Source organism: Gigantopelta aegis, chromosome 10, assembly GCF_016097555.1.
Source record: "Gigantopelta aegis isolate Gae_Host chromosome 10, Gae_host_genome, whole genome shotgun sequence".
Taxonomy (NCBI): Eukaryota; Metazoa; Mollusca; class Gastropoda; order Neomphalida; family Peltospiridae; genus Gigantopelta; species Gigantopelta aegis.
In genome coordinates, this window is record NC_054708.1 from 59,674,355 (window position 1) to 59,700,051 (window position 25,697).

Below are 25,697 nucleotides of genomic sequence, written 5' to 3' on the forward strand. Positions count from 1 at the left end.
CATCGGTCAACAGGCTGGTAGGTACTGGGTTCGGATCCCAGTCAAGGCATGGGATTTTTAATCCAGATACTGACTCCAAACCCTGAGTAAGTGTTCCGCAAGGCTCAATGAGTAGGTGTAAACCACTTGCACCAACCAGTGATCCATAACTGGTTCAACAAAGGCCATGGTTTGTGCTATCCTGCCTATCCCTTGCTGCTAATCGGAAAGAGTAGCCCATGAAGTGGCAGCAGCGGGTTTCCTGTCAAAATCTCTGTGGTTCTTGACCATATGTCTGACGCCATATAACCATAAATAAAATGTGTTGAGTGCATTGTTAAATAAAACATTTTTTCCTTTCCCTGCTTTGATCACATGCAAAACAGTGGTATCTTATTGTCTTCATATGACATAATGTCATTAGTGGTGTAACAATACATCAAACTATCAATATGTTGCGATTGTCAGTGCCTCAGTACCAATGCATCGATAGTTAATTCAACTATCGATAACTATCACAATTGTTTGCACAACTACAGTCTACCAGTTTACCTTTTCTTAGGTTTATAAGTGTTCAGAACATTTCTAACATAATACAGACATCAACAATAGTAATTGTTTATTAAATGAACATATATTTAGTACTATATATACACAATGTATTGCAGTACGTATACACATACGCATGCACATATTGCAATATATCGCAATAAATCGCAATACAAAAATTCCTGATAATACCCAACCCCACTCATAAATCATATTACTGATATTTATGATTTAAATCATTTATCAACTTGTATAGCAGTGTCACTGCACATCACTGTTGCCTAGTGGGTGTAAGGAAGTATTCTTCACCCACAGAGGAAGGTGCGAGAGTTTACAGTTGTATGGTTGGGTAGAAAACTCAAATGTACCGGAAGAGGTTATTGAAAGAACTAAATCGTAGCCTGGTAGTAAACTGAAAATCACCAGGTGTTTTTTTAGGAAGATTAAGATTTTCAAAATGAGAAGCAGAATTTGATCAATAATAATTTTTAAAAAACATGATTCAATCCATTGGCCATACTGCTGAGGATGTGATCCATCAATTGTCATTTACTGGAAAACTAAATGATTTAATCATCTGACCACTGTTATATTCTTTAAAAATCTAGTCTTCTGTTTCTAATGCTACCAAGTTTTACTGGTATTAAGGCCACTGCACTGAGACTCTTTCTAACCAACTAATAACCATTATTGTCCTGGACAGACAGATCAGATAGCTGAAGTGTCTGTGCCCATGACAAAGCGATTGAACCTTAATTGACTACAAGTTAAAAATGAAAAAAGTACTTTTCCATAGATAGGACTATACCCATCACCATCTTGGATATATACCAGTCATGGGTCGTTGGCAAGGACAGGAAAAATCTCATTCTGAAGAGGGCTGTCAATCCTGTGAACCTACATACCCCAGGCGAGCAGTCTACCACTGAGCTACATTCAACCCTGAATTAATGATTGAACGAAGGATGAATGGATGAACGGACATTCAACTCTGAATGAATGATTGATTGAATGAATGGTGGATAGATGGATGGATGGATTGAACTCTGAATGAAGATTGGATGGATGGATGATGGATGGATGGATGGATCAATGAATGAATGAATTCTAATGCTCAATACACCACTGGTAAAACTTGATGTTAACAAGTATTTTGCAACCATTTCTTTATACAACTTATCGTATGCATGTTATGAAGTACTTACCTGTACCTGGCATTTGTCAGTCATATTGTAGGATAGACTGCTAACCTTTTTATGGCAGTGGGATTAATTCACCTCAGTTGGGTATGTGTGAGTTTTGCCAGACTTTGATATAAATATGTTTTCTATACCCTACACCACGCACATGTCTGTGGAGACGGTGCCGGCTCCATTACAGTTGGTAAGTGCTTCATGCTAACCTTTCCAATCAAAATGTACTCCCACTCCATGCACTAAGATTTCGTATTCTGCTGACTGACAAACAGACAGACACCAGTATGTAGATGTACCGGGGTCTTGAGTCACAGTGTTAATTAGCGCAAGTGCCAGTACACATGTAATAGGAACATGCTAGATGGTGGTGATTATTTTCACGAAGATTAATGGTTTTCAGTCTGAGACTATCTGAGGTCTTGAGAAGTGAAGAATATTCATAACACAGCAGCCGCGGCATGGTTTAGATGCAGTGATGACGGCTTACTGCTAAAAGCTTTAAAGGCACTGGTTCTGGTTTTGAGTGTTAAATATACTGAATGCCAAAAAAGAAATGCAAATCCAGGTTATGGTTTGTTTGTAAAATTAGAACACAGTGCGCGGTTGGTGTGGGATCGATCCCCGTCGGTGGGCCCATTGGGCTATTTCTCGTTCCAGCCAGTGTACCACGACTTGTATATCAAAGGCCGTGGTATGTACTACCCTGTCTATGAGATGGTGCATATAAAAGATCCCTTGCTGCTAATCAGAAAGAGTAGCCTATGAAGTGCCGACAGCGAGTTTCCTCTCAATATCTGTGTGGTCCTTAACCATATGTCTGATGCCATATAACCGTAAATAACGTGTTGAGTGCATTGTTACATAAAACATGTCTTTCTTTTTTGTCTTTATTACAAATGCTCAGTTCTGTGAAATGATATATGGAAGAAAAATGTTTTATTTACAATTTATTTACGGTTATATGGCGTCAGACATATGGTTAAGGATCACACAGATATAAAGAGAGGAAACCCGCTGTCATCACTTCATGCGTGGCTCTTTTCAATTAGTAGCAAGGGATCTTTTATATGCACCATCCCACAGACAGGATAGTACATACTAAGGTCTTTGTTACACTAGTTGTGGAGCACTGACTGGAACAAGAAATAGCCCAATGGTTCCACCAATGGGGATCGATCCTAGACCGACCGCGCATTTGAAATGATAAATGATACATCAACCTGTAATACTCCTGAATCTCAATATGTGTTTATTTCCTATTTAAAGACATTTTTTTTAATGTTATGCTTCAAAATTATATTCACATTTGTTTTAGTGGTCAATATATTGTTGGTTATTATAGCTATTGTTCTTTGTTGCCCTGGTGTTTGTACAATAGCATATGTATCTCAATATGCATTTTATTCCAAACAGAAAAAAACATATACCTCAGGAACTAGATTGGTGATTTTAATGTGGCATTCTATAATTTGCTAAATGTGATTTTCAATTTCAAATTGGTAAAAGTTTCATAATATATTAGCAAAAAGAGCCAATTACAGAACTAGTTCTTTGAACAAGCTTGTTTTTTGTTGTTGTTTTTTCATTTTATTTGACTAACAGTTATGAATATTCACCCAATATCCATGTCTCTATCTGTAATAATTTTAATATTTGTGTGCTGTAATTCACTATAAACAGGGTGTTTATCACAGATAACAGAACCCAAAAATGTATTAATAATTCGACAGATTTATTCAGAAAATCTGTAATCAAGTATAAGTTTTAGTGAACCCAACAAAATACATGTATAAGAAAATTATGGGTTTTTAAAAGAATTGAATTTATTTGAATTTTGTATTACTTTTTGGAGTACTTAATAATGAAATATGTTTGCCAAATTTAATTTTAAGTTGTATTTGGAGACCGCATGTGATGGAGTCCTTTTCTCTCATCCATTTGATAAATAAACCCCTCCCTCTTAAGACTAAAACAGTGTAATATATAGGTGTCCTGGGAAAATATAGACACACAGGTCCGCTAGTTTCATATTCGAACCCCAGTTCCAGACCACAATATTCCCCCTGAACTTTACTACTCAATTGGAAACACTGGTATTGCTGTATTGATACCCATAGAATTAATTTTGTATGCGTCTTTTCTTTCACATTTCACAGCCACACTGTGTCAAAAAGTGTGCTGCTGGAAAATGGTCCTGATAATATTACTGGTAAGGTTTCCCCAAAAGAGCCTCTATTCATTATATAGATAATGTCAAAGTGCCAAGATAGTTGCCTCATTTCAAAGCAGAAGGGAATGTGAAACTGTTACTATAATCTCAGGGCAGTTGAAGGAGGGTGGTGTGGGGTGGAGTTGAGGATAAGTGGTTGGCCAAGATATTTTGTAAATATAATAACCTCTTTTGTGATACAGTGAATAACCTATTGCAGTTATTATAGTTACAGGTACTTGTGTACTACTGTAAAGACAAAATTAAGAGTCGGATGCACTAGTTTTTAGATAACTCATTTTTGATAGACAACCCAGATACATGTAGTTGAGGTGTGTGCCCAAGAGAATGTGTTTGAACCTTTAATTGGATATAAGCATTAAAGCCGCAGACCCTAGTTTTAGTCAGTGAAAATGGACAGTAAGTTTTAGTTAATCTACATACCTGCAAAACATTTGGACATAGTTATAACAGAGAAAATCTGAAGTTTGTGATGTTTAATACCTGAAAATATTGTCTACCAATAAACTAGAGCCTGTCTTGATAATCATTACTTCTCCGACGAACGTGCATTTTTAGGATTATGAAAAATGCATTTTGGGTTATTACAAAAACCTGGATGACCAGGACCACTTCAGGTGTATGAAAATGAATATTCTAAACAATAAAATGTAAGTACTCCTAATTTAAATTGTTAAAAAACAGCTTTAATAGTGAAAAATATGTAGTAGTGTTTAACAACTAGGGTCTGTCCCTTTAAGATCATATATCAAGTTAAAATGAACAAAATTATTAACCGATCCATTATTATGTATTTTCCACCATATATAGATGTTATTAGTCGGGAAGGGTATTATGAGAATGTTTGTATCACAATGTGGGATCCCTGTATCACAATATGTCTCATACTGGAAGGAAGAAGGAAATGTTTTATTTAACAACACACTGAACACATTTTATTTACAGTAACATGGCGTCAGACATATAGTTAAGAACCACACACATATAGAGAGGAAACCCGCTTTTGCCACTTCATAGGCTACTCTTTTCGATTAGCAGCAAGGGATCTTTTATATGCACCATCCCACAGACAGGATAACACATACCACAGCCTTTGATATACCAGTCGTGGTGCACTGGCTGGAGCGAGATCTCATACTGGCATCCAAAAGAAACCTTACAAGGCTTCAAATTCTGTTATAGAAAACCAACAAATGGTATGCCATGGTGGGATATGAAAGTATCATGAAGTTCAACATCTTAACATCACAATGCACTTCGTGATACATGCAATGTGTTTGTAAGGTGCTTTCAAAATTGGGGGTTCTTTTTTATTAGCAACAATGTTTATCAAATTATTGAAATTTTATGTATGTAAAGTTTCTTTTGAACGTCACTGTATATATTATTTACAATGGCATCAGCTGATTTTTAAGGAAGGCTTGTAACACAATGAAGAAAATAAATGATACAAATATATAGAGGATATTTCATGTTTTTTTGTCAAATATGATTTATATCTCATCGAGTGAAGTCATGCTATTTATTATATAACTTTTGGCATTTTACCTTTATTTTTAAAATGCCAGCAGAAAAATAGTTCTGGCTTTCTTACAGTGAAGATAACACTTTCTACAGTGACGATAACACATTTTAGAGTGAAATTTTCACTCTGAAATGTGTTATCATCACTGAGTGACTGATAACACTTTTATTTCACTAATATTTTAACATATTTCACTAAATGTTATATATACCGGCCTCGGTGGCGTCGTGGCAGGCCATCGGTCTACAGGCTGGTAGGTACTGGGTTCGGATCCCAGTCGAGGCATGGGATTTTTAATCGAGATACCGACTCCAAACCCTGAGTGAGTGCTCCGCAAGGCTCAATGGGTAGGTGTAAACCACTTGCACCGACCAGTGATCCATAACTGGTTCAACAAAGGCCATGGTTTGTGCTATCCTGCCTGTGGGAAGCGCAAATAAAAGATCCCTTGCTGCCTGTCGTAAAAAGAGTAGCCTATGTGGCGACAGCGGGTTTCCTCTAAAAACAGTGTCAGAATGACCATATGTTTGACGTCCAATAGCCGATGATAAGATAAAAAATCAATGTGCTCTAGCGGCGTCGTTAAATAAAACAAACTTTACTTTTTTACTAAATGTTATATAATAAATATTATAGTACACCATCTGATGAACTTAAAATTCATACTAATCGGGACATGAACCCACTACCTAGCAACTATAAGGCTGCTGTCTTAACCACTATGGGTTGAATTTACAAAGCCTGTTTATGTCTTACATGCATGTAAAGTTTGTTTTTGTTTAACGACACCACTAGAGCACATTGATTTATTAATCTTCGGCTATTGGATGTCAAACATATGGTCATTATGACACTGTCATAGAGAGGAAACCCGCTATAATATTTCCATTAGTAGCAAGGGATCTTTTATATGCACCATCCCACAGACAGGATAGCACATACCACGGCCTTTGATATACCAGTCATGGTGCACTGGCTGGAACGAGAAATAGCCCAAATGGGCCCACCGACGGGGATCGATCCCAAACCGACCGCGAATCAAGTGAGTGCTTTACCACTGGGCTACATCCCGCCCTACACGCATGTAACTACATACATTTACAATGCTTAAACACCTGTGTTACGCACATGTAACTACATACATTTACAATGCTTAAACACCTGTGTTACGCACATGTAACTACATACATTTACAATGCTTAAACACCTGCCTTTAAGAAAAACAGGATTAGTCAATTCGGCCCTATATGTCAGATGAAGGGTGGGGTAACTTAAACAAAGGTACAGTTTGTACACTGGTAATAAAGATGAAAGCTATAGTATAGATTACCCTTAAACATTCCATTCAAAGGTTATTTTGCTGTAGAAAAAAAATATTTGAACTTTGCTCTTTTGATATAAACCAAAAAAACAAAACAAAATTTCAACTTGCATCTTTCTCTGTTGTTCAGTTTCTTGCTTTCACTTTTCTAATGTTACATAGGTATATAGATGTTTGCTTGGTTTATTTATGACCTATATTTATCACTTTCATTGCTTTAATATCACACAGTATGTACACATGTATGTTATTGTGATCTGTATTTATTATTTTATTCCTGAATGACATACCGGTACATGTATTTTCTAAATAAAGGAAATAAAAACTTGGGAGCTGAATCTGCCCAGAATGATTTTCCATGGTGTACAAATTTGGTGTTACATAGATATATAATGTAGAAATTATATTATATAACATTTAGTGAAATATCTTAAAATATCAGTGAAATAAAAGTGTTATCAGTCACTCGGTGACAATAACACATTTTAGAGTGAAAATTTCACTATTTCACTCTAAAATGTGTTATTGTCACTATAGAAAGTGTTATCTTCACTGTAAGAAAGCTGAAACTATTTTGCTGCTGGCTTTTTATAAATAAAGATAAATTGCCAAAAGTTATATAATAAATAGAAAATTTCATGTTTTTTGTTAAATATGATTTATATTTCATCTCGTGAAGTTTGCAATCATATCACATTCGATGAAATATAAATGATATTTGACAAAAAAAGATGAAATATCCTCTATATATAATTACCCAGTTTATAATACATGTATATATGTTACTGTGACCTATATAACTAGTATTTACTGTACATATATCACCTAGATTTTATGTCTTACTGTGACCTATATTTTATCATTTCCATTGTGTTGATATTATGTAGGCCTGTAGGTACATGAAAGTAGTTTATGATTTGCATGTATCTATTTATCACCTTGTCACTTCCATGTAAAAAGACAGCCTTACACCATGTAGTTTAATATAAAGTGAAACTCCTTTAAACCGGACACCTTCTGGATCAAGTAAAACGTCTGGTTTTAAGGGGTATTCGGTTTAGAGAGGTTCTCTTCTATACAGATATTTAAAAAGGGACCATGAAAAATGGGTGGTTTTGAGGGGATTCCAGTTTATGAAGGGTCTGGTTTTGAGAGGTTTCACTGTATATGTTTTGCTTCCTAAATTGTATTATAATTCACCATTGGCCGTTTATTAGTATCAAGTGGATATTAATGAGATTCCGTCACCCATAATGGTCAGCTTTGTGTTGCCAGTAATTAAAAATTAATTTGGATAGATGGAATGTTGAGAGAAGTGTCAGAAAGACTAGGTCCAACTTGAAACAGCTAACATTTAAAATAACTACACCTGTATTTTAAAGATAAACTTTGGTTATATACATATAACTACTAATGAATATTAACATAGATGTAAACATTATAAATTAGCCCTTTTTTTGGTCAATATAAAACTAGGTGCCTTTTATGTGATCAGATTATATAGATTATTTTGTAGTCATAACAACACTATCGACCATTGACAATTATGAAAAATGTCTCACTTGTATCAGTAATTACAAATATACTCATTTTGGTACACCACTCCCCTAACACACAGTAAAAGCCTATATATTTAAAAAGTTTATTCTCAGTGGATATTCTTATTGATTTTTAAGTGGGTTAAAAACCATATGCTAAAAACCACTAGTGTACTTCCCTGTTTGAGATAAGTATAAGATGAAATAATGTAATTGCAATGAATCAGGTCTACACAACCCTGACAGTACCTGTTTCTGGGGAAAATAAACAATTGGGAAAAAAAAGTCAAATAAATAAACTTGTTTAATGTATGCTTTTAGTAGGGCCTCCACAAGTCCAAAATATTGCACTCGAGTACTCGAGGATCAAACTCGACCGGGACCCGAGTACCCGACATTTACACTAGATAATAAGATAATAATGAGACTATGGAATAAAGTAAAATAGTATTATGCATCCTAATTCCAGCGCTGAACATGGATGTCAAATCAGAAACCAGTGGATAATTATGTTCAATGTTGTGATGGATGGCCAAATTAAAAGAAAAACTAGCGCATGATCATATAATTATTGTGTAACTTATATTGTTGATTATCTACTGTTGTTGGCCTACATTGTCCATTGTATGATAGTTTATCATTGTGTTCAAACCTTGTACGGGTACTTGAGTCCTGTGAACGGACTTGAGTCTTACTAAACTCGACCCATGCCCGAGTACTCGAGTACTCGTGGAGATCCTAGCTTTTAGATAAAAAAAAATATTATTACACACTATTTATATATTGTATATATATATATATATTGTCCCAAAATAGATTGGTAATGTGAAAACATTGATAATTGTAAACGGTTCCTAAGATGAAATATCAGCTGTACACATTTAATATCGTAGAACCATACCCAGTGTAAATCAGTTCACTGTATAAACAGTATGCTGTCTGATAGCTTATCGTTATTACTGATAGTCACTGTACGCTTTGGATTGTGCATTTGTTTATGCATGTTAAATAGGAAAACAAGTTTAAGTGATTATAGCCAAGCAAACTCATGAAGACTATAAACAAAAATATAAATATGCTGAATTGCAAATACGACTAATGTAGTCCATTAACTAGAAATGTAAACAGAAAATATTTTACAAGATTGCATTTCCTTGTGAGTTTTATTGGATTTGTTTATGCAGATAAACACTAACTGGTTGTTTTTGGCACAGGTATACTGGTTTTAAATAGACCAGCTAAACTCCATGGTTGATGTAAAAATACATATTAAATAGACCAAAGAAACTGATTGATCAATATATTAAATATACCAACTAAACTGAGAGGTTGTATTGAAAGATATTAAACAGACCAAGTGAACTAAAGGAATGTCATAATATATTAAATAGGCTAACTGAACTGACTGACTGTAATATTAAATAGACCCAACTAAACTCATTGGTTGTATTAAAAGATATTAAACAGACCAAGTGAACTAAAGGAATGTCATAATATATTAAATAGGCTAACTGAACTGACTGACTGTAATATTAAATAGACCCAACTAAACTCATTGGTTGTATTAAAAGATATTAAACAGACCAAGTAGGTAAAGTGACTGGTTTAATATAGAGAATAACACACGAGTGGCCGTTAGATACCATTTATCTCACAACAAGTTGTTTTAAAATGTATCTAACAAGCGCAAGCGAGTTTGATATGTTTTTAAACGAGTGAGATAAATGGTATCTAACGGATACAAATGTATTATTCTATTTCTTACATATCCTTAAAATCCAGGTTTTAAGCAAATTTTAACATCTTTTTTAACTAAAACTTATTTACAGCCGTTGTACTTGTAGCTAACTTATGCATCACAGACCCATGTTTGTCAGGTTAACTATATGTCACAATGTAATTGATTTCCATTGTGTAGTTTTTCATTGCCTGTATGGCAGTGGTGATCTAGTCATCACCTAGGAACAGCCAGTCATATTTCTTGAAATTGTTAACACATGTATGTGTATAAACAACTATGTGTTATCAAAAATAACTTATGGTGTTCTCACCAACAGGTGTGTAAGAAAATATATTAAATAGACTGACTGAATTGACTGATTGTAATTAAAATATATGAAACATGTGAAATGATTGGTTGCTAAAAAAAACCCCATCTAAATACTGGTAAACGTGTTCTGTGTGGTGTGGTGTAGGTAATGTTTGGCTGATACATGTGTAAGCAGGAATGCAAATTAAAAATAAAACACATTTGTGTACATTAAAAGTTTTTATTGTCAGTCCTTTAAATACCTACATAATTACTAAAATTAATAATTACGTCATCACTTTCTTCACAATTTGCACCTTACATTTTGACATAATCGCGCTGCCTTCATTGAATAATTACAATTCTCTCAGTTGTCTATGTTATGTTCATCTTTACTTGGAAATAGCTGTTTAATGTAAAATGGCTATTCCTATGTAAAGATATTAAATGGTCAATATGGACTAACATAAACAAATGAAAGAAATGTAATCCCCTGATGAAGGCAGCAAGATACTTCCAAAACATAGGATGTGAATTGTGATGAAAGCAAGTGTTTAACTTTTCCTATTTTGTTATTTTTGTACAGTGTAAAATTATAATCGGTTTTAATGGAGTAGTGAGATGGAGAGGTAGAACGGTCGATTCTGGAGAAACATGTTTTATTTTGGTCTTAATACAGATAATATATTCTGTTTTAAAGAAGTGAGCATGCATGTATCACTACTATTTTTTTCTCATTCCAGCCAGTGCACCACAACTGGTCAAAGGCTGTGTTATGTGCTTTTCTGTCTGTGGGAAAGTTCATATAAAAGATCATTTGCTGCTAATGGAAAAAATGTAGCGGTTTCCCCTGATGACTACGAGTCTGAATTACTAAATGCTTGACATCCAACAGCCATTGATTAATTAATCAATGTGCTCTAGTGGTGGTGTTAAACAAAACAAAACAAACTTTATGTATCACTACTGTTAACTAATCTACTGCTTATGGGAACATCCTGCTTACAATTATCCAAGTATGCATCTCACAGCCATATGGCTTTGGGAACTTAGGAGTTGCCACGACAACTGACTGGCACACCGAACTATGGAACACACATAAACAACACAGCACCTCATGGTGTACTCTACACACAGATGATACTCTCCATGCTTTCTGGGTCTGCAGAGTCTTGTATAAACCACTACTCTGCACCACTCACACATGCACTCACACATGCACTCACATTCATGTGCACACACACACACATGTAACACGGGACAAACTTAGCAAGATACAAGCAACAACTTACCGAAAACTGTTGTCCGGAGGTCGCAGTGCCATCCTTCCTCTGTTCCTTCACCACTTCAAGAACCATCTTTTTGTTTTTATTATTATGTTCTTCTTATTGCACCATCTGTCTCTACAGCCGGTTGTGTGTAGTCGATGAAAGGAAGTGTCGTGGGGGTCACTTGAGGTTACTGTGGAGTGCAGCCCGGCTCTTACAGTCTTAGGTGCATGGATAGATGGATGGGCTTTCCCCCACCACACACACATGTGGTTCCTCTTACTTAATTTGGCAGTGTGCAGTGTGCTGGGTTACAGTCGTCCAGTAAGTGATGGCTTGTTAGTTGAATGTTTAACACACAGATGAGGTATGCTTGACAATTACATGTGTACGTAATGCAAGTTGGTTTTGGGTTTGGATTTTTTACAGTAGTTAGTTTAACAGCAGTTACATCATGCAGAGTGTGGATCTGTGTTGTCGCTATCTTCCTCTGTTTGTGGTGGGCTGTTTGTCGAATGTTTTTTTACTGTGGGAGTCTGATATGATTGATAGATATGTTTTGTATGTGTACTAGTGCTGGTAGTAAACTAGTTATGTCATACAGTCTGCAAATGCGTGCAAGTTAATGATTTGCTTGCTTCTTGTGGGGTGATATGTAGCACACATTGTAGAGTGCTCACTGATTTGTGTGGGTTTTTGGAGTTTTTTTCTCATCCTATCCATTGACGCCTGATTGGTATAGCAAAAGCTATGGTATGTACTGTCCTGTCTGTGTATATAAAAGATCCCTTGTATGCTATTCAGAAGTACCTGTTTTGAACTGAATTGTCTGACAAAGTCTGAGATTGTGTCCATGACACATAATCAGTCCCAGCCTCTCTAATAAAGACAAGGCATCTGAATAATTATATTTTATACACCAAATATTAGTAATTTAACTGAAATTGGCCTGAAGTGGTGTTAACACATATTCGTTTTCTTTCATTGTTTGTTGAATATTTAACAAGTAAAGAGGGTAATCATTACAACGGTTCGACTGGTGGTAATTACATCTAATCAGCACATTAAAAAAATTAATTTCATTTAAGCAGTATAGTCACTATTATTTGCAATGTAATGGTAAGTAGTCTGTGTACTTCCACATGAATTTGCAGCTTTAATTCATAATTATAAGTTTGGTTTAAACCATAAAAGCTTGGCTGAGAAAGATTTTAAAATTGTTTTGGTCGCTTTTACGAAGGAAGAGGGTGAGATATAGGTAATACTTTTCTGATGTTTGCGTTTAGCTCAACATTAAAGTTTTGTGTTTATCTCCGTTTCTCACAAACTATAAGTGCTACATCAATGAAACTTGGTTTATAGTTACATCTATGAATGTTCATCTCAGTGTATGTATAAAAAATATATATTTATTTTTTATATAAGTTTTTTTTTTTTTTTTTAAACTGCTCTGCCAAATTATTGATTACCTACTTATGTCTCATGTTCAACAGCTTTACAATTAAATGTAAAATAGATTTTAAACAAGAAATAAATGATTAAATAGGAAGTATAGCTTTACAGAAGGAAGGAAGGAAATGTTTTATTTAACGACACACTCAACACATTGTATTTATGGTTATATAGCGTCAGTCATATGCTTACGGACCACACAGATATTGAGAGAGGAAACCAGCTGTCACCAATTCATGGGCTACTCTTTTCGATTAGCAGCAAGGGATCTTTTAAATATGCACTATCTCACAGATAGGATAGTACATACCATGACCTTTGTTTTGTTTTGTTTTGTGGGGGTTTTTTTGTGTGTTTTTTTATCCCAGTGCCCCCTTTCCTTTTGCTCCTTTGAATTCCATCTCATTTCTTCCCAATCTGGCAACTCCTATCTTTCAGCTTCTTTCGCTGTCCACCTCCACATCCCAGTCCTTGTTTCTCCAACTGTGACCTTTGTTACACCAGTTGTAGAGCACTGGCTAGAACAAGAAATATATAGCTTTATAGTTTGTTTGTTTTGTTTAACGACACCACTGGAGCACATTAATTAATTAATCATCGGCTATTGGATGTCTAGCTTTACAGAGACAGAAGTATTCAGTCTGTGTGGTATAGTATTCACTATTTAGCTACCTCTGTGTCTGGAGACAGTGTTTTGATTTGTTTCTGTTTTTTAACTGATCATTATGTTAATATTTACAGCTGCGGCTGCCAACCTCAAACTGATGCTGAGTTTTGCTGTGGGCGGACTGCTGGGTGATGTCTTCCTTCATCTTCTGCCGGAAGCCTGGGCCTACGTGGACCAAGGTTGGCTTTCTTAGTTTGTAGTTATAACCATGCTTTTGCATCATACTACAGGGGCAGGTCCTGGAAATATTTTACTTTGGGGGTCTAACCAGAAAAGGGCACAAAAACTAATTCACCAATAGCGCATCTCAGTTGAGGAAAATTAAAGGATGGGAAAAAGGGGCACTTGAATATTTTAATGGGGTATGGGTCCCCTGGTCTCCCTCTAGGATCTGCCTCTGATATTATCTAGAAGACGGTGTAAAAATTTCATCTCGACATTAAATTCAATGTCGGTGGCTAAACACTTTGATATTGCTTGACGTTATCATCAGCTTCTGTCTGAGTTTTATATGGATATAAGTCTCAGTGTGTTATCATGTTACTGTAGCAATGTACTTTCATCACCTTCTGCCTTAAGACGAGAGTTCATTAGTAAGTGATGTGACGGTGGTGAGTTTCTGTGGCTATAATTTATAAACGGCTTCTGTCACTGATGCCTGGCTTTCATACTTACAGTACACTTGACTATGGTCAGTAAATTATTTTAGGCTTGGTGGTTTAGCCACAATTTATCCCCTGTGCATATTTGGTGGTCAGTATATTAAAAAAAAAACCCACTACATCCCTCCATGCGATCAGTAATTCTGGAACAACCATGATATCTAGAAGAGATTTTATCAATTGGATCGAATCATTAAATTCAGTCCATGGTACTTCTTGGTGACATGATCTCTACAGTCTGGGCAGTATGGTGATTATGGTCACCCTCAGGCCATTTATAGAATTAATTAATGAATGTTTAATGACACCACAGCACAAAAATATACATTGGCTGTTGAGTGTTAATTAAACAATGGTAAATATATGAATGAATTTCTGATCAACATCAGTATAAAACTTCCAGTGTTAAATTATAACACAGTGTAAAGAGCTTAGTCCATGTTATTTAGGAGTGAAATGCTTTAACTGTAGTCACTGTCGTCATCATCAGTCAGTGATGTATTGACAATGTGTTATTTTATGTCATGCTACTTGTTGTTCTTAGTTGTCTGTTTCTAGCTTTTGGTTTCTGCCTGTCAGTTTGCCCCACTACACCCTGTCTCCTAAACTTCCCACTTTGCTCCACCACTCAAATCCACCCCATTTTGCCTTGCCTTGCCTTGCCTTGCCTTGCCTTCACTGCCCTGCCTTGCCTTGCCCTGCCTTGCCTTCACTGCCCTGCCCTGCCCTGCCCTGCCTTGCCTTGCCTTGCCTTGCCCTGCCTTGCCTTCACTGCCCTGCCCTGCCCTGCCTTGCATTCACTGCCTTGCCGTGTTGCTGCGCCTTGCCTTGCTGCGCCGCGCCTTGCTGCGCCGCGCCTTGCTGCGCCGCGCCTTGCTGCCTTGCCTTGCCTCGCTTTGTCTTGCCTTTACTGTCTTGCCTTGCCTTACTGCGCCGCGCCATGCTGCGCCGCGCCTTGCTGCGCCACGCCTTGCTGCCTTGCCTTGCCTTGCCTCGCTTTGTCTTGCCTTTACTGTCTTGCCTTGCCTTGCCTTGCCATGGCTTTCATTGCATTGCATCACCTTGCCTTGCCCCTTATCCCTGCCTCGTGTCCCTGTTCCTTACCCTTGCCTTTCCTTGTTGTTTGACTAGACCAGCATTATGTTTAAACCAAGCTGTTTTTGTTTGTTTCAGATAATTTTCACTTAGACCATGTCAGAATTGGGTGTTGGGTGATAACAGGAATGATGATGTTTCTAATCCTAGAGAAGACATTTGGAGATGAGAATGATTTTGAAACGGTGAGTCATATTATTGGTAGTTATGTTAGGCTCTTTGATAACACTGATTAATATGATCAAAAGGATTTTTATTATTGTCGTAACAAGATATTTTTTAAATTAAAGTTATATTTGACAATAAGTGAATCAGTACTTTAACTCTGCTGATTTTTCAACTACACATACTGGTGTATGTACTCTCCCCCCACCCATGTACACTTTTCATATATAATGCTCAGAGTCCCATTCCCCCTCATCCTCTGGACATATATACTTTATGGATGGCCCTAATGGTAAGGGTGAAGCATTTCCATAAAGCCATAAAGTTTTTGAAAAAAATTATCTTTTGTTTGTTAGGATTCATTTACAATTATCAACATTTCAGACAGGTCTGGAAAACAGATCTTACTCACCATTAGTTTACAATAACTGATAATGGCCCTTTAATAAACAGTAGTCTATTTTTATTGTTAATTTTATTTGTAATTCCAGCTTGAAGATACGTGTAATGAAAAGGCGGTGACAGATTCACACATAAACACGTATAGTGTACAGAAGAATGGATACATCCCCAAAACAACAAACGTTCAAACCAGACATATTAACAATAAACACAAACATAAGCACAAGAATAAATCGAAATCTGTGGCAAATGGGAAGAACTTGAAGAAAAACTGTATTTCAAATGGACAACATTTTTCAGTTGTACAAAATCAAAATAGTTGTGATAAAAAGCCTGGTGGTAAAATCAAAGTAAGTATTTCATATATTTTTTATATTTCAAAATAGTGTTTGTTTTATTATTTCAAGCCCTAAATTTGTGATTTAGATTTATAATTTTTAGATAAGTTAATAATTAACATAAATTATTATTTCATCACAGATTACAAGGTTTATTTTTGTTTGGTACTGCATTATAAATTAATTTTATATTCAGTTGGTATACCAAATGCCACTTTTGTGCCGTATCAAAATCCTTGCTGATTTTTAATGATCTGAAATATACACTTTTTGGGACAGATTATATGCACAGTGAAACCCCTCAAAACTGGATACCCATATGAATAAGTAACAAGTCCGGTTTTAAGAGTTATCTGGTTTTGAGAGGGCTAGCTCTGGATCAGCAGAAAATTTCGCCAAATTGTTTATTAAACTTCCAAATTTTATAGATGCCCAGTTATTTTGTAACAAAATATCAATTAATACTTGAAATTCTTTTGCCAAATTAAAATAAAATTTGCCAGTTGTTTTCAAAATTCGCAGTTGGCGAATTTGGCAAGTGCCAGAGCTAGCCTTGTGGTTATGTAGTGTACTGGTATTTAAAAACATCCAGTTCTGAGGGAATACTGCTTTACAGAGGGCCCACTTTTGAGGGGTTTCACTGTATATATTTTTAGATAATATTTTGTTGGGCCATTTAATGCTAATAGTTTACTGTGCCTTTAAGTAAATCTTGTTTATTTATGTTTGTCTTTTATGATAATTGAAGATTAAATTTTAAACTCGATCTCATTACACATACCATACTTAAAGACATACACTTTTCTTCCAGATCAGTGGCTATCTGAATTTATTAGCTAACTGTATTGACAATTTTACACATGGTTTAGCAGTTGCAGGAAGCTTTCTTATCAGTCCCAAGGTAAGGAAATCTGTTGAAGTTTGTCAGGTGATAGTTAGGCATGTGTTCCTGAGGGGGTGGGTTGGGGGTCGAAACCTACCCCTGCTTCAAAGAAAGTTTCTTTTTACTAATGTATTTCCCAGGGAACCATGACGCATCTCCCTTAAAAACGTCACTCACCACAGCCTACAAACCTCCTCCCTCCACCCCCCCACCACCCCCCACACATACACACACTCCCACTGGACAATTTCCTGCACACACGACTGAGATTTCTGCCTGTTTTTTACTTCATGCAGCCCATTATATTTTTGTTCTAAGGTATTATTAAACTTTTTTTTTCATTTGTTAATTTGCTTCATTAATTAATTTATTTTTCTTTAATTCTGTATAAGACATTGTTGTTTTCTTCTTTTCGATGTGCCATTCACTCGATTTTTATTAATTCACTCTATCAATTGAATAATTTAAATAATAATTACATAAAGAATGGATTTTGGGTGATCAATGGTATTTTATTGTCTGTGCATTTCTAAGTGCTATGACATATTCCGGTAGTATGTACAAATATTATTTATCATCTTAGAGACATGTAGTTAGATATTTGTATCAAACTTGTCTACATTTTTAGGCTGGCTTTTTGACAACATTTGCGATTCTTCTACATGAAATCCCGCATGAGGTTGGTGACTTTGCCATTTTGCTTCGGTCAGGTTTTGACAGATGGCAAGCTGCAAAGGCCCAGGTAGGAGTTCTTTGATAGAGAGTTAAGGAATTATTAAACTTGTACTGGAATAAAATGAAGAAATAATTTGTTCTGAAATAAAGTTAAGGAATAACTATTACTGTAATGAGTTAAGGAAGGAAATGTTTTATTTAATAACGCACTCAAGACATTTTATTTAGGGTTATATAGTGCCAGACATATGGTTAAGGACCACACAGATATTGAGAGAGGAAACCATTGTCGCCACTTCATGGGCTACTCTTTTCGATTAGCAGCAAGGGATCTTTTATATGCACTATCCCACAAACAGGATAATACATACCACGGCTTTTGATATACCAATCGTGGTGCGAAAAAGAGCCCAATGGGCCCACCGACGGGGATCGATCCCAAACCGACCGTGCATCAAGCGAGCGCTTCACCACTGGGCTGCGTCCCGCCCCAGAGTTAAGGAATAATAAGTTATGTTGGAATAGAGTTATATTAATAATGTGTACTGAAATATAGTTGAGGATTATTAACTTACACTTGAATAGATTTATATTAATAATGTGTACTGAAATATAGTTGAGGATTATTAACTTACACTTGAATAGAGTTAAGGAATAATAATGTGTACTGAAATATAGTTGAGGATTATTAACTTACACTTGAATAGAGTTAAGGAATAATAATGTGTACTGAAATATAGTTGAGGATTATTAACTTACACTTGAATAGATTTATATTAATAATATGTACTGAAATATAGTTGAGGATTATTAACTTACACTTGAATAGAGTTAAGGAATAATAATGTGTACTGAAATATAGTTGAGGATTATTAACTTACACTTGAATAGAGTTAAGGAATAATAATGTGTACTGAAATATAGTTGAATTTTATTTACGGTTATATGGCGTCAGGTACTGGAATAGAGTTAAGAATAATAACGTATACTGGAATGTATCAACAAATAATAACTTGTACTGAAATGTTATGTTGTGAAAGGTTGTATGATTATTGTTTACTTTGATTTGTGGTGGATATACTGATGAAGTAAAAATAATTATTGTAGGTTCATTAGAAATGTTTTATTAGTTATATTAGGAATATTACGACCTTTTGATTAAGTAAAAAAATATTATGTTGTTATGTTAGGAACAGTATTAACAATCTTAATATAACAAAAATTCCCCCAAAATATTTAGTCTAAACTTTAGAAATGTTATTAATATTTTCATAATATTGCAGTTGCTAACGGCGTCAGGTGGTGTTCTGGGAGTGTTGACTGCTCTTACAGCTGACTCGGCACAAGCAGCAGGTTTGTAGCTCACTCAAGACATGTGCTATGATTTCATGCTGTCTCATTTTAGATCACACCTTGGAATTTGTGAAAACAAAGCCAAATTTAAATGAATTATATTTCAAAGACAAATGTAATCCATATTGATCATTGGTAAATAGGTCAATGGTAGACAAGGGCCCATGGTTATAAAACGTTTTAGAGTCCAGACTTAGTCTCTAATGACATCACACGCATACAATGTGTGTGGCATTGTTACATTAGTGTATCACACTCTATTAGAGTATCGAGTCTAGGCTCTCAAACTTTTATAAGCACCAGGCAAGACCCATCTTCATTAGTTAGATCTAGATATCAATTAAACTTTTAAAATAGTTACTAATAATCAAGTCTCAAAAGCTAAAAAAAAAAAAACACCAGTAAGATGTTGCTTTGTTTTCCGTTTATTAGTATGTCACCACTGCCTACCTCTCATGCTAACAAGATTTCTTGTATATTTAATATATACCTCACTGCAGTCAGTAGAAATCGTCACTTTTTTTTCGAACCAACCTCATACTTTAAAAAAATATTTATGAATCTGCCAAAACAACCTTTTTGTGTATTTCTTCTTTCAGGGGAGAGAACTGCTTGGATTTTGCCATTTACGTCCGGTGGATTTTTATACATTGCTCTTGTGACTGTTGTACCAGATTTACTACAAGAAAAACATGGATGGTAAAATCAAATTCCTTTGTGCTCTAGTTTTTAGTATTTGGAATATTTCGGCCATTTGGGTTTGAGAGTATTCTCTTGTTATTTTTCATTTTGTTTTTACAATATGTATTGACTTTTGAATTTAAAAAATGTATTCTTAGGTTTTTAATGTTTGTAAACACGAAAAAGTAAAATTGTATTTTTAATTCACTTTCTTAACTTTTAGGGTCAGTTGACTCATAAACCAAAGCACCATTATTTTAAAAACAATTTGACATACATCCACGTGCTCCTAATAAATAAACTGTTCTAATAAATAAATTGTCACAATAATTTGTGTTACATGAAGTATATCTTAAGTAATTAACAATTGTGTTATTCCCCTTGCTAGGGGAATAACAGTTTTGTACCCTGTTCATAAATTTCATACAACACATATTCTCATGTAATAACCTATACATGTTTACTTGCAGGGAGTCAGTGAAACAAATTTTATGTTTGAGTAGCGGAGTAGCAGCTATGGCTTGTGTCACATTGATTTGTTAATGTCAAACCAGTCCAGTCGTCATAGCAATATTATCCAGCCAGCCAAGAGTGTTTTGTGATCAGTTGCCATAGCAGTATCATCCAGCCAGTAGTAATGTGTGACCAGTTTTTTTAGTTATACACTATATAAATTGTTATTTATCATTCCTTTAGAATGGAATGCAGCATGTTATTTTAAGAATCTGATCCAAATTTTAACACATTTTTGTGAAATTCCCATCATCTGATTGCAATTTGTTTTGTTATTGTATCATTCAAATCAGTTGGTTGAAATTTCATCTTTGTTATTTGTATCATGTGTTTTGATTGGTTACTTCGTTTGTTGTTATGGCAATGGGATGGGATGTTGCTCAGTTACTGTCAGTATGCAGAGCACTCGCTTAAGGGTGTGGGTTTTTTTTCCAGAGTTTTTCTTTGTCTCAACAAGTCCCAAGGACTGGTATATCTAAGGCTGTGCTATGTGCTGCCCTGTCTCTGGGAAAGTGCATATAAAAGATCCCTTGCTGCTACTCTGTAGAAGTAGCGTATGTGATGGCAGCAGAAGTTGTCTCTCACTGTCTAAGGCTAAAACACACTGAAGCTGAATCTGGTTAGTCTGACACTGTCAAAATAGATTACATGTTCTATGTTGACTATTGCCAGATCTGTAGTCAGGGGTGGGAATTCTCCTCGGATCAGGTGTTTTCCTCATGGAACATTGTGTTTCCTCGCATTTTAATCGTCCTTTCCTCCAAAATGTGTCAGATGGCACAGATTTTAACCTAGGATTTCAAGAATTTCTGGTACCCCTCTAGATTTCCTCTTTTTAACAGTTCACCAATTCCAACCCTGTGTAGTTCATGTCAACACAAACACGGTGAATTTTGTCACGTTCATTTCAGTTTTTATTTTTATTTTATTGGTACCATGGTCAGAGGCAGATACAGGATTTTGTAAGGGGGGTGGGGTCACAATATTCTGAAAAGGGCAGAATGAGTTTTCAAAGGCAAATGAGTCCAGCTTTCAAAGGGAGTGAAATCTATGGGGGGGGGGGGTGATGGCATTCTTCCCAGAAAATTTTGAAATAAAGATACCCAGAGATGTGTTTTCAGAGCAATTTAGTTTTGTACATTATGGATGATAAATAAAATAAAAAAACCCAGATCCCCCACTTGATCCACCAAAGATACTGGCCAGACCCAGATCACAGTGTGTTTTGGGCCTAAACAATTTTGAAATAACCATGTGTTAAGACACCAAGTAGCCATAGTTGAAAACTGCTGAGGTGTTGATAAGTAATACTCCTTTCTTTTCCTTTCATTGTTATTGCATAATTTATATTATTTTTAGTTACATGTGTACATCTCTCTAAGTTCAATTAACAGTTGTTAGTTTATGATTCTTGGAAGTGTGCATTCATTTTGACCGATGGGCGGGATGCAGCCCAGTAGTAAAGCACTCGCCTGATGCACGGTCGGTCTAGGATCGATCCCCGTCAGTGGGCCCATTGGACTATTTCTTGTTCCAGCCAATGCACCATGACTGGTATATCAAAGGCTGTGGTATGTACTATCCTGTCTGTAGGATGGTGCATATAAAAGATCCCTTGCTACTAATGAAAAAATGTAGCGGGTGTCCTCTCTATGACTGTGTAAAAAATTACCATATGTTTGACATCCAGTATCCGATGATTAATAAAATAAATCAATGTGCTCTAGTGGTGTCGTTAAACAAAATAAACTCTTAATTTTGACTGTTTTCTCTCTATGACTGTGTCAGAATGACCATATGTTTGACATCCAATAGCCAATGATTAATAATCCAATGTGCTCTAGTGGTGTCATTAAACAAAACAAACTTTTTTTTCTTTTTTGTTATTTTGTCCATTTGTAACATTGCCAAAGAATTTGTATGAAATACACTATCTTCACAAGCCAAGGTACTATTCCGTATAGTATACTCCATTTCGTAGCTTTTCATAGATACCTGCATAAACTGATCTGGAATTGGCCTCATTTTCATTGCTTTCCAGTGTAAAAATGTGGGCTAATTATGTAGCTTGTTACATATTTCTTTGCTACTACTGTATAAACAAACATGGCCATTTCCATGGAAATGTACACTGTCACTATATGTTGATCAAAAGATAACAAAGATCCAAATTTATCTAGACATTCCCTGTATTTACACAGTTATCAGCGGTATTGGGTTACATTTTAAACCGTGCACATATATCATTGTCAATGGGGGAAGCCATATTTCTTTTTTGTCCAGTGTTAAGCACAATGTGATTAGTCAGTGATGATATTACATAAGGGACATAATAATTTTTTCATATTTATTTCCTATAGAATGTGCTAGTAGTCCAGCTCAGTTTATGTGTATAACTATACCAAGGTATGAAATGCAGTATACTGTATTGAATGGTAGGCCAACCTTGGCTTCAGAAGATGGAAACACACAGGAAAAATATATTCCCATATGTTTTGTCCCTCATTAATCTAAGATATTACATGTTTTGTGTTAAATATGTTTTGATTTAGATATGAAAGCTACATATCAAGCAATATCCAATTTTAGATGTGACATAATCATTGTGTATTTCAAGATTTTCGCACGTTAACAGGGAGACATTTTGGTTTTCAGAAATGTACCATAGTACCACATTTTGTTTATAATACCGTAAACTTTATGCATTTTTTTTCTTCTTTTTATTTAATTTTTTTAGACTAATTATTATAACTTTATGTATTACATGTATTTTGTCTTACATATGTTAATAGATGACAGCAATGCATATTTGTATTAACATATTACAATCTTTGTATGTATGTATATTTATGCATAATGAAATGTGCAATGGTGGTTTTAATATTATATATTTTGCACGTAGCTTGTGTAGTGTTGTGAAAAAACATATTGATAATATTCTGTCCATAATAATTGTAAGTGTTAATGGAATTGCAATAATGTAAACAGCATAAATGTAATCATGTAAATAGCTTAAATGTAATCATGTAAATAGCTTAAATGTAATCATGTAAATAGCTTTAAAAATGTAAATTGTTGTAATGAGATTTTACTGAGCAGTATTGAAGTGTTTCAACATGTCATTCTTGCCATTGGTGTAGTTTTGCAGCAAATGGGTTTCTTTATCAGATTCAGAATATTTTAAAACAAACTATATTACTTTCATGTTGGTGTGATGTACTAGACGAAACTACTAAATATTAGAACAGAAGACATTTTGGTGGAATATAATAGTTACAGTAGTAAATGAATAGTTTATGCATGAGAAATAATTTCTGTGATTTACACCAAAGGCCAGACTGAGATGAAAACACAACTAAAAAACTGTTTATATTATTAATTATTTTTTAACAGGCCAGTTGATGTGGTGTGTGTATGTGCGTACGTACGTACATACGTGCATGCTTGCGTGCATACGTTTGAGTGTGAGTGTGAGCGTGCACGTGTGTGTGTGTGTGTGTGTGTATTGATTTATTTGTAGTTTTATCACAAGGTGGTGTATGGGATGTGCAATACATTCAGTGTAGTATGATTGCCACCCACACACACACACTATCATGATACTCCTAATTTATCACATAATCTCACTTCTCCAGGGATGATGGCATACATGTATGGTAGGCTGTTATACTGAGCTTATTGGTCAGCAATTTGCTCCATTTGAACTTTGATATATTAAAAAACTAAAGAAAAAAAACTATCTTGGAGCCATTTCATATAAGCGTCTCTTTTTTTCTTCTTTTTGTCCTGTCTGGAACATACTGTTTATTGCAAATAACTTTAAAAGTAAAACAATGATCAAATTGTGTAGTTTAGTGATTAGTCCTAGTCCCAGTGCTGAATACATACATGTACAGATTTTGATCTGTACAGTTCTCAAACATTTTAAACAGAATTCTACATAATTGGCCTTTTGATATCATATACCATACAAGTTGTTTTAAAACATAATATCTAATGAGCAAAAGTGAGTTGGGTACATTTTAAAACAAGGTGTAAGTTACATCATACCTAATGGACAAGATTGTAGTATTCTATTTCTTACATATCCTCAGAAGCCAGATTTTAAATACATTTTTAAACATCTTTTCTATCTAAAATGTAGTCATTGTGCATGCAATAACTTAAGCATCACAAATCAATCAATTTCAGGTTAACTTGTATGTCACAAAGCGATAAATTTCCATAGTGATTTCTTTCATTGGATGGTATGGCATTGGCAACCAGGTCATCATTTGGGAGCAGCCAGTCATATGTCATTAAATTGTTATCACACATGCATGTATGTATGTTATTAGTATGTGTTAGGGGTGAGACATAGCCCAGTGGTAAAGCGCTCGCTTGATGCACGGTCGGTTTGGGATCGATAGCCATCAGTGGGCCCATTGGGCTATTTCTCGCTCTACCCAGTGCATCACAACTGGTACATCAAAGGCTGTGGTATGTGCTATCCTGTCTATGGGGTGGTGCATACAAAATATCCCTTGCTGCTAATCAAAAAGAGTAGTCCATGAAGTGGTGACAGCGGGTTTCCTCCCTCAATATCTGTGTGGTCCTTAACCATATGCCTGATGTCATATAACCGTAAATAAAATGTGTTGAGCGCATTGTTAAATAAACCATTTCCTTCCTTAGTATGTGTTATCATAAATAATGAATGATGTTCTCACCACTGGGTGTGTAAGAAAATTATTTGCATTAAACTGTTCTGGACAGGACAAAAAGGAAATCCTTATATAAAATGGCCCTTTAAAGCTTTCTCCATATCTCCTACTGTGCTGTGATATAAAATCTGTTACATTGTGTTAGTATCATGTTGTTAGTCCAATGTACCTACAATTAATTCTGTAAATCATGCCTGTGATAAAATCCTCATCTTCCAATAGCAGTGTATTCAGTGTGTACAGAAAAAAATGTTTTAGTTCTTTTTTATAAACACAGTTAAGAATAAATGCAGTGTTCCTTGTAATAAATATTTCATACATATAGAATACTAAACAAGCTTGCCTGTCATACCATTTTTATGAAATCCGTGAACAGTTGGTATCCGCGACTCAGATACCAACACTGTTCAGTAGTTTCATAAAAATGGTACGACAGGCAAGCTTGTTTAGTATTTTATTTATTACAAACCAAC

At 35.2% G+C, this 25,697-nt stretch overlaps 2 protein-coding genes across 2 annotated transcripts in view; one reads left to right on the forward strand and one right to left on the reverse strand.

The window, feature by feature from the left end:
• Window positions 1–11,882, reverse strand: part of LOC121384668 (F-box/LRR-repeat protein fbxl-1-like) — an 82,104-nt gene extending 70,222 nt beyond the window's left edge. Inside the window, exon 1 of the mRNA XM_041515152.1 lies at window positions 11,660–11,882. Within this exon, the coding sequence (XP_041371086.1) occupies window positions 11,660–11,725 (66 nt within the window). The 5' untranslated portion in view covers window positions 11,726–11,882. The remainder of the gene's footprint in view (window positions 1–11,659) is intronic.
• The window catches only part of LOC121384669 (zinc transporter ZIP13-like), a 32,228-nt gene extending 10,151 nt beyond the window's left edge, over window positions 1–22,077 (forward strand). Inside the window, exons 2-9 of the mRNA XM_041515153.1 lie at window positions 13,829–13,933; window positions 15,590–15,696; window positions 16,168–16,428; window positions 17,228–17,317; window positions 17,928–18,041; window positions 19,258–19,327; window positions 19,927–20,026; window positions 20,479–22,077. Of these exons, the coding sequence (XP_041371087.1) occupies window positions 13,829–13,933; window positions 15,590–15,696; window positions 16,168–16,428; window positions 17,228–17,317; window positions 17,928–18,041; window positions 19,258–19,327; window positions 19,927–20,026; window positions 20,479–20,551 (920 nt within the window). The 3' untranslated portion in view covers window positions 20,552–22,077. The remainder of the gene's footprint in view (window positions 1–13,828; window positions 13,934–15,589; window positions 15,697–16,167; window positions 16,429–17,227; window positions 17,318–17,927; window positions 18,042–19,257; window positions 19,328–19,926; window positions 20,027–20,478) is intronic.
• Window positions 22,078–25,697: the final 3,620 nt, after the last annotated feature.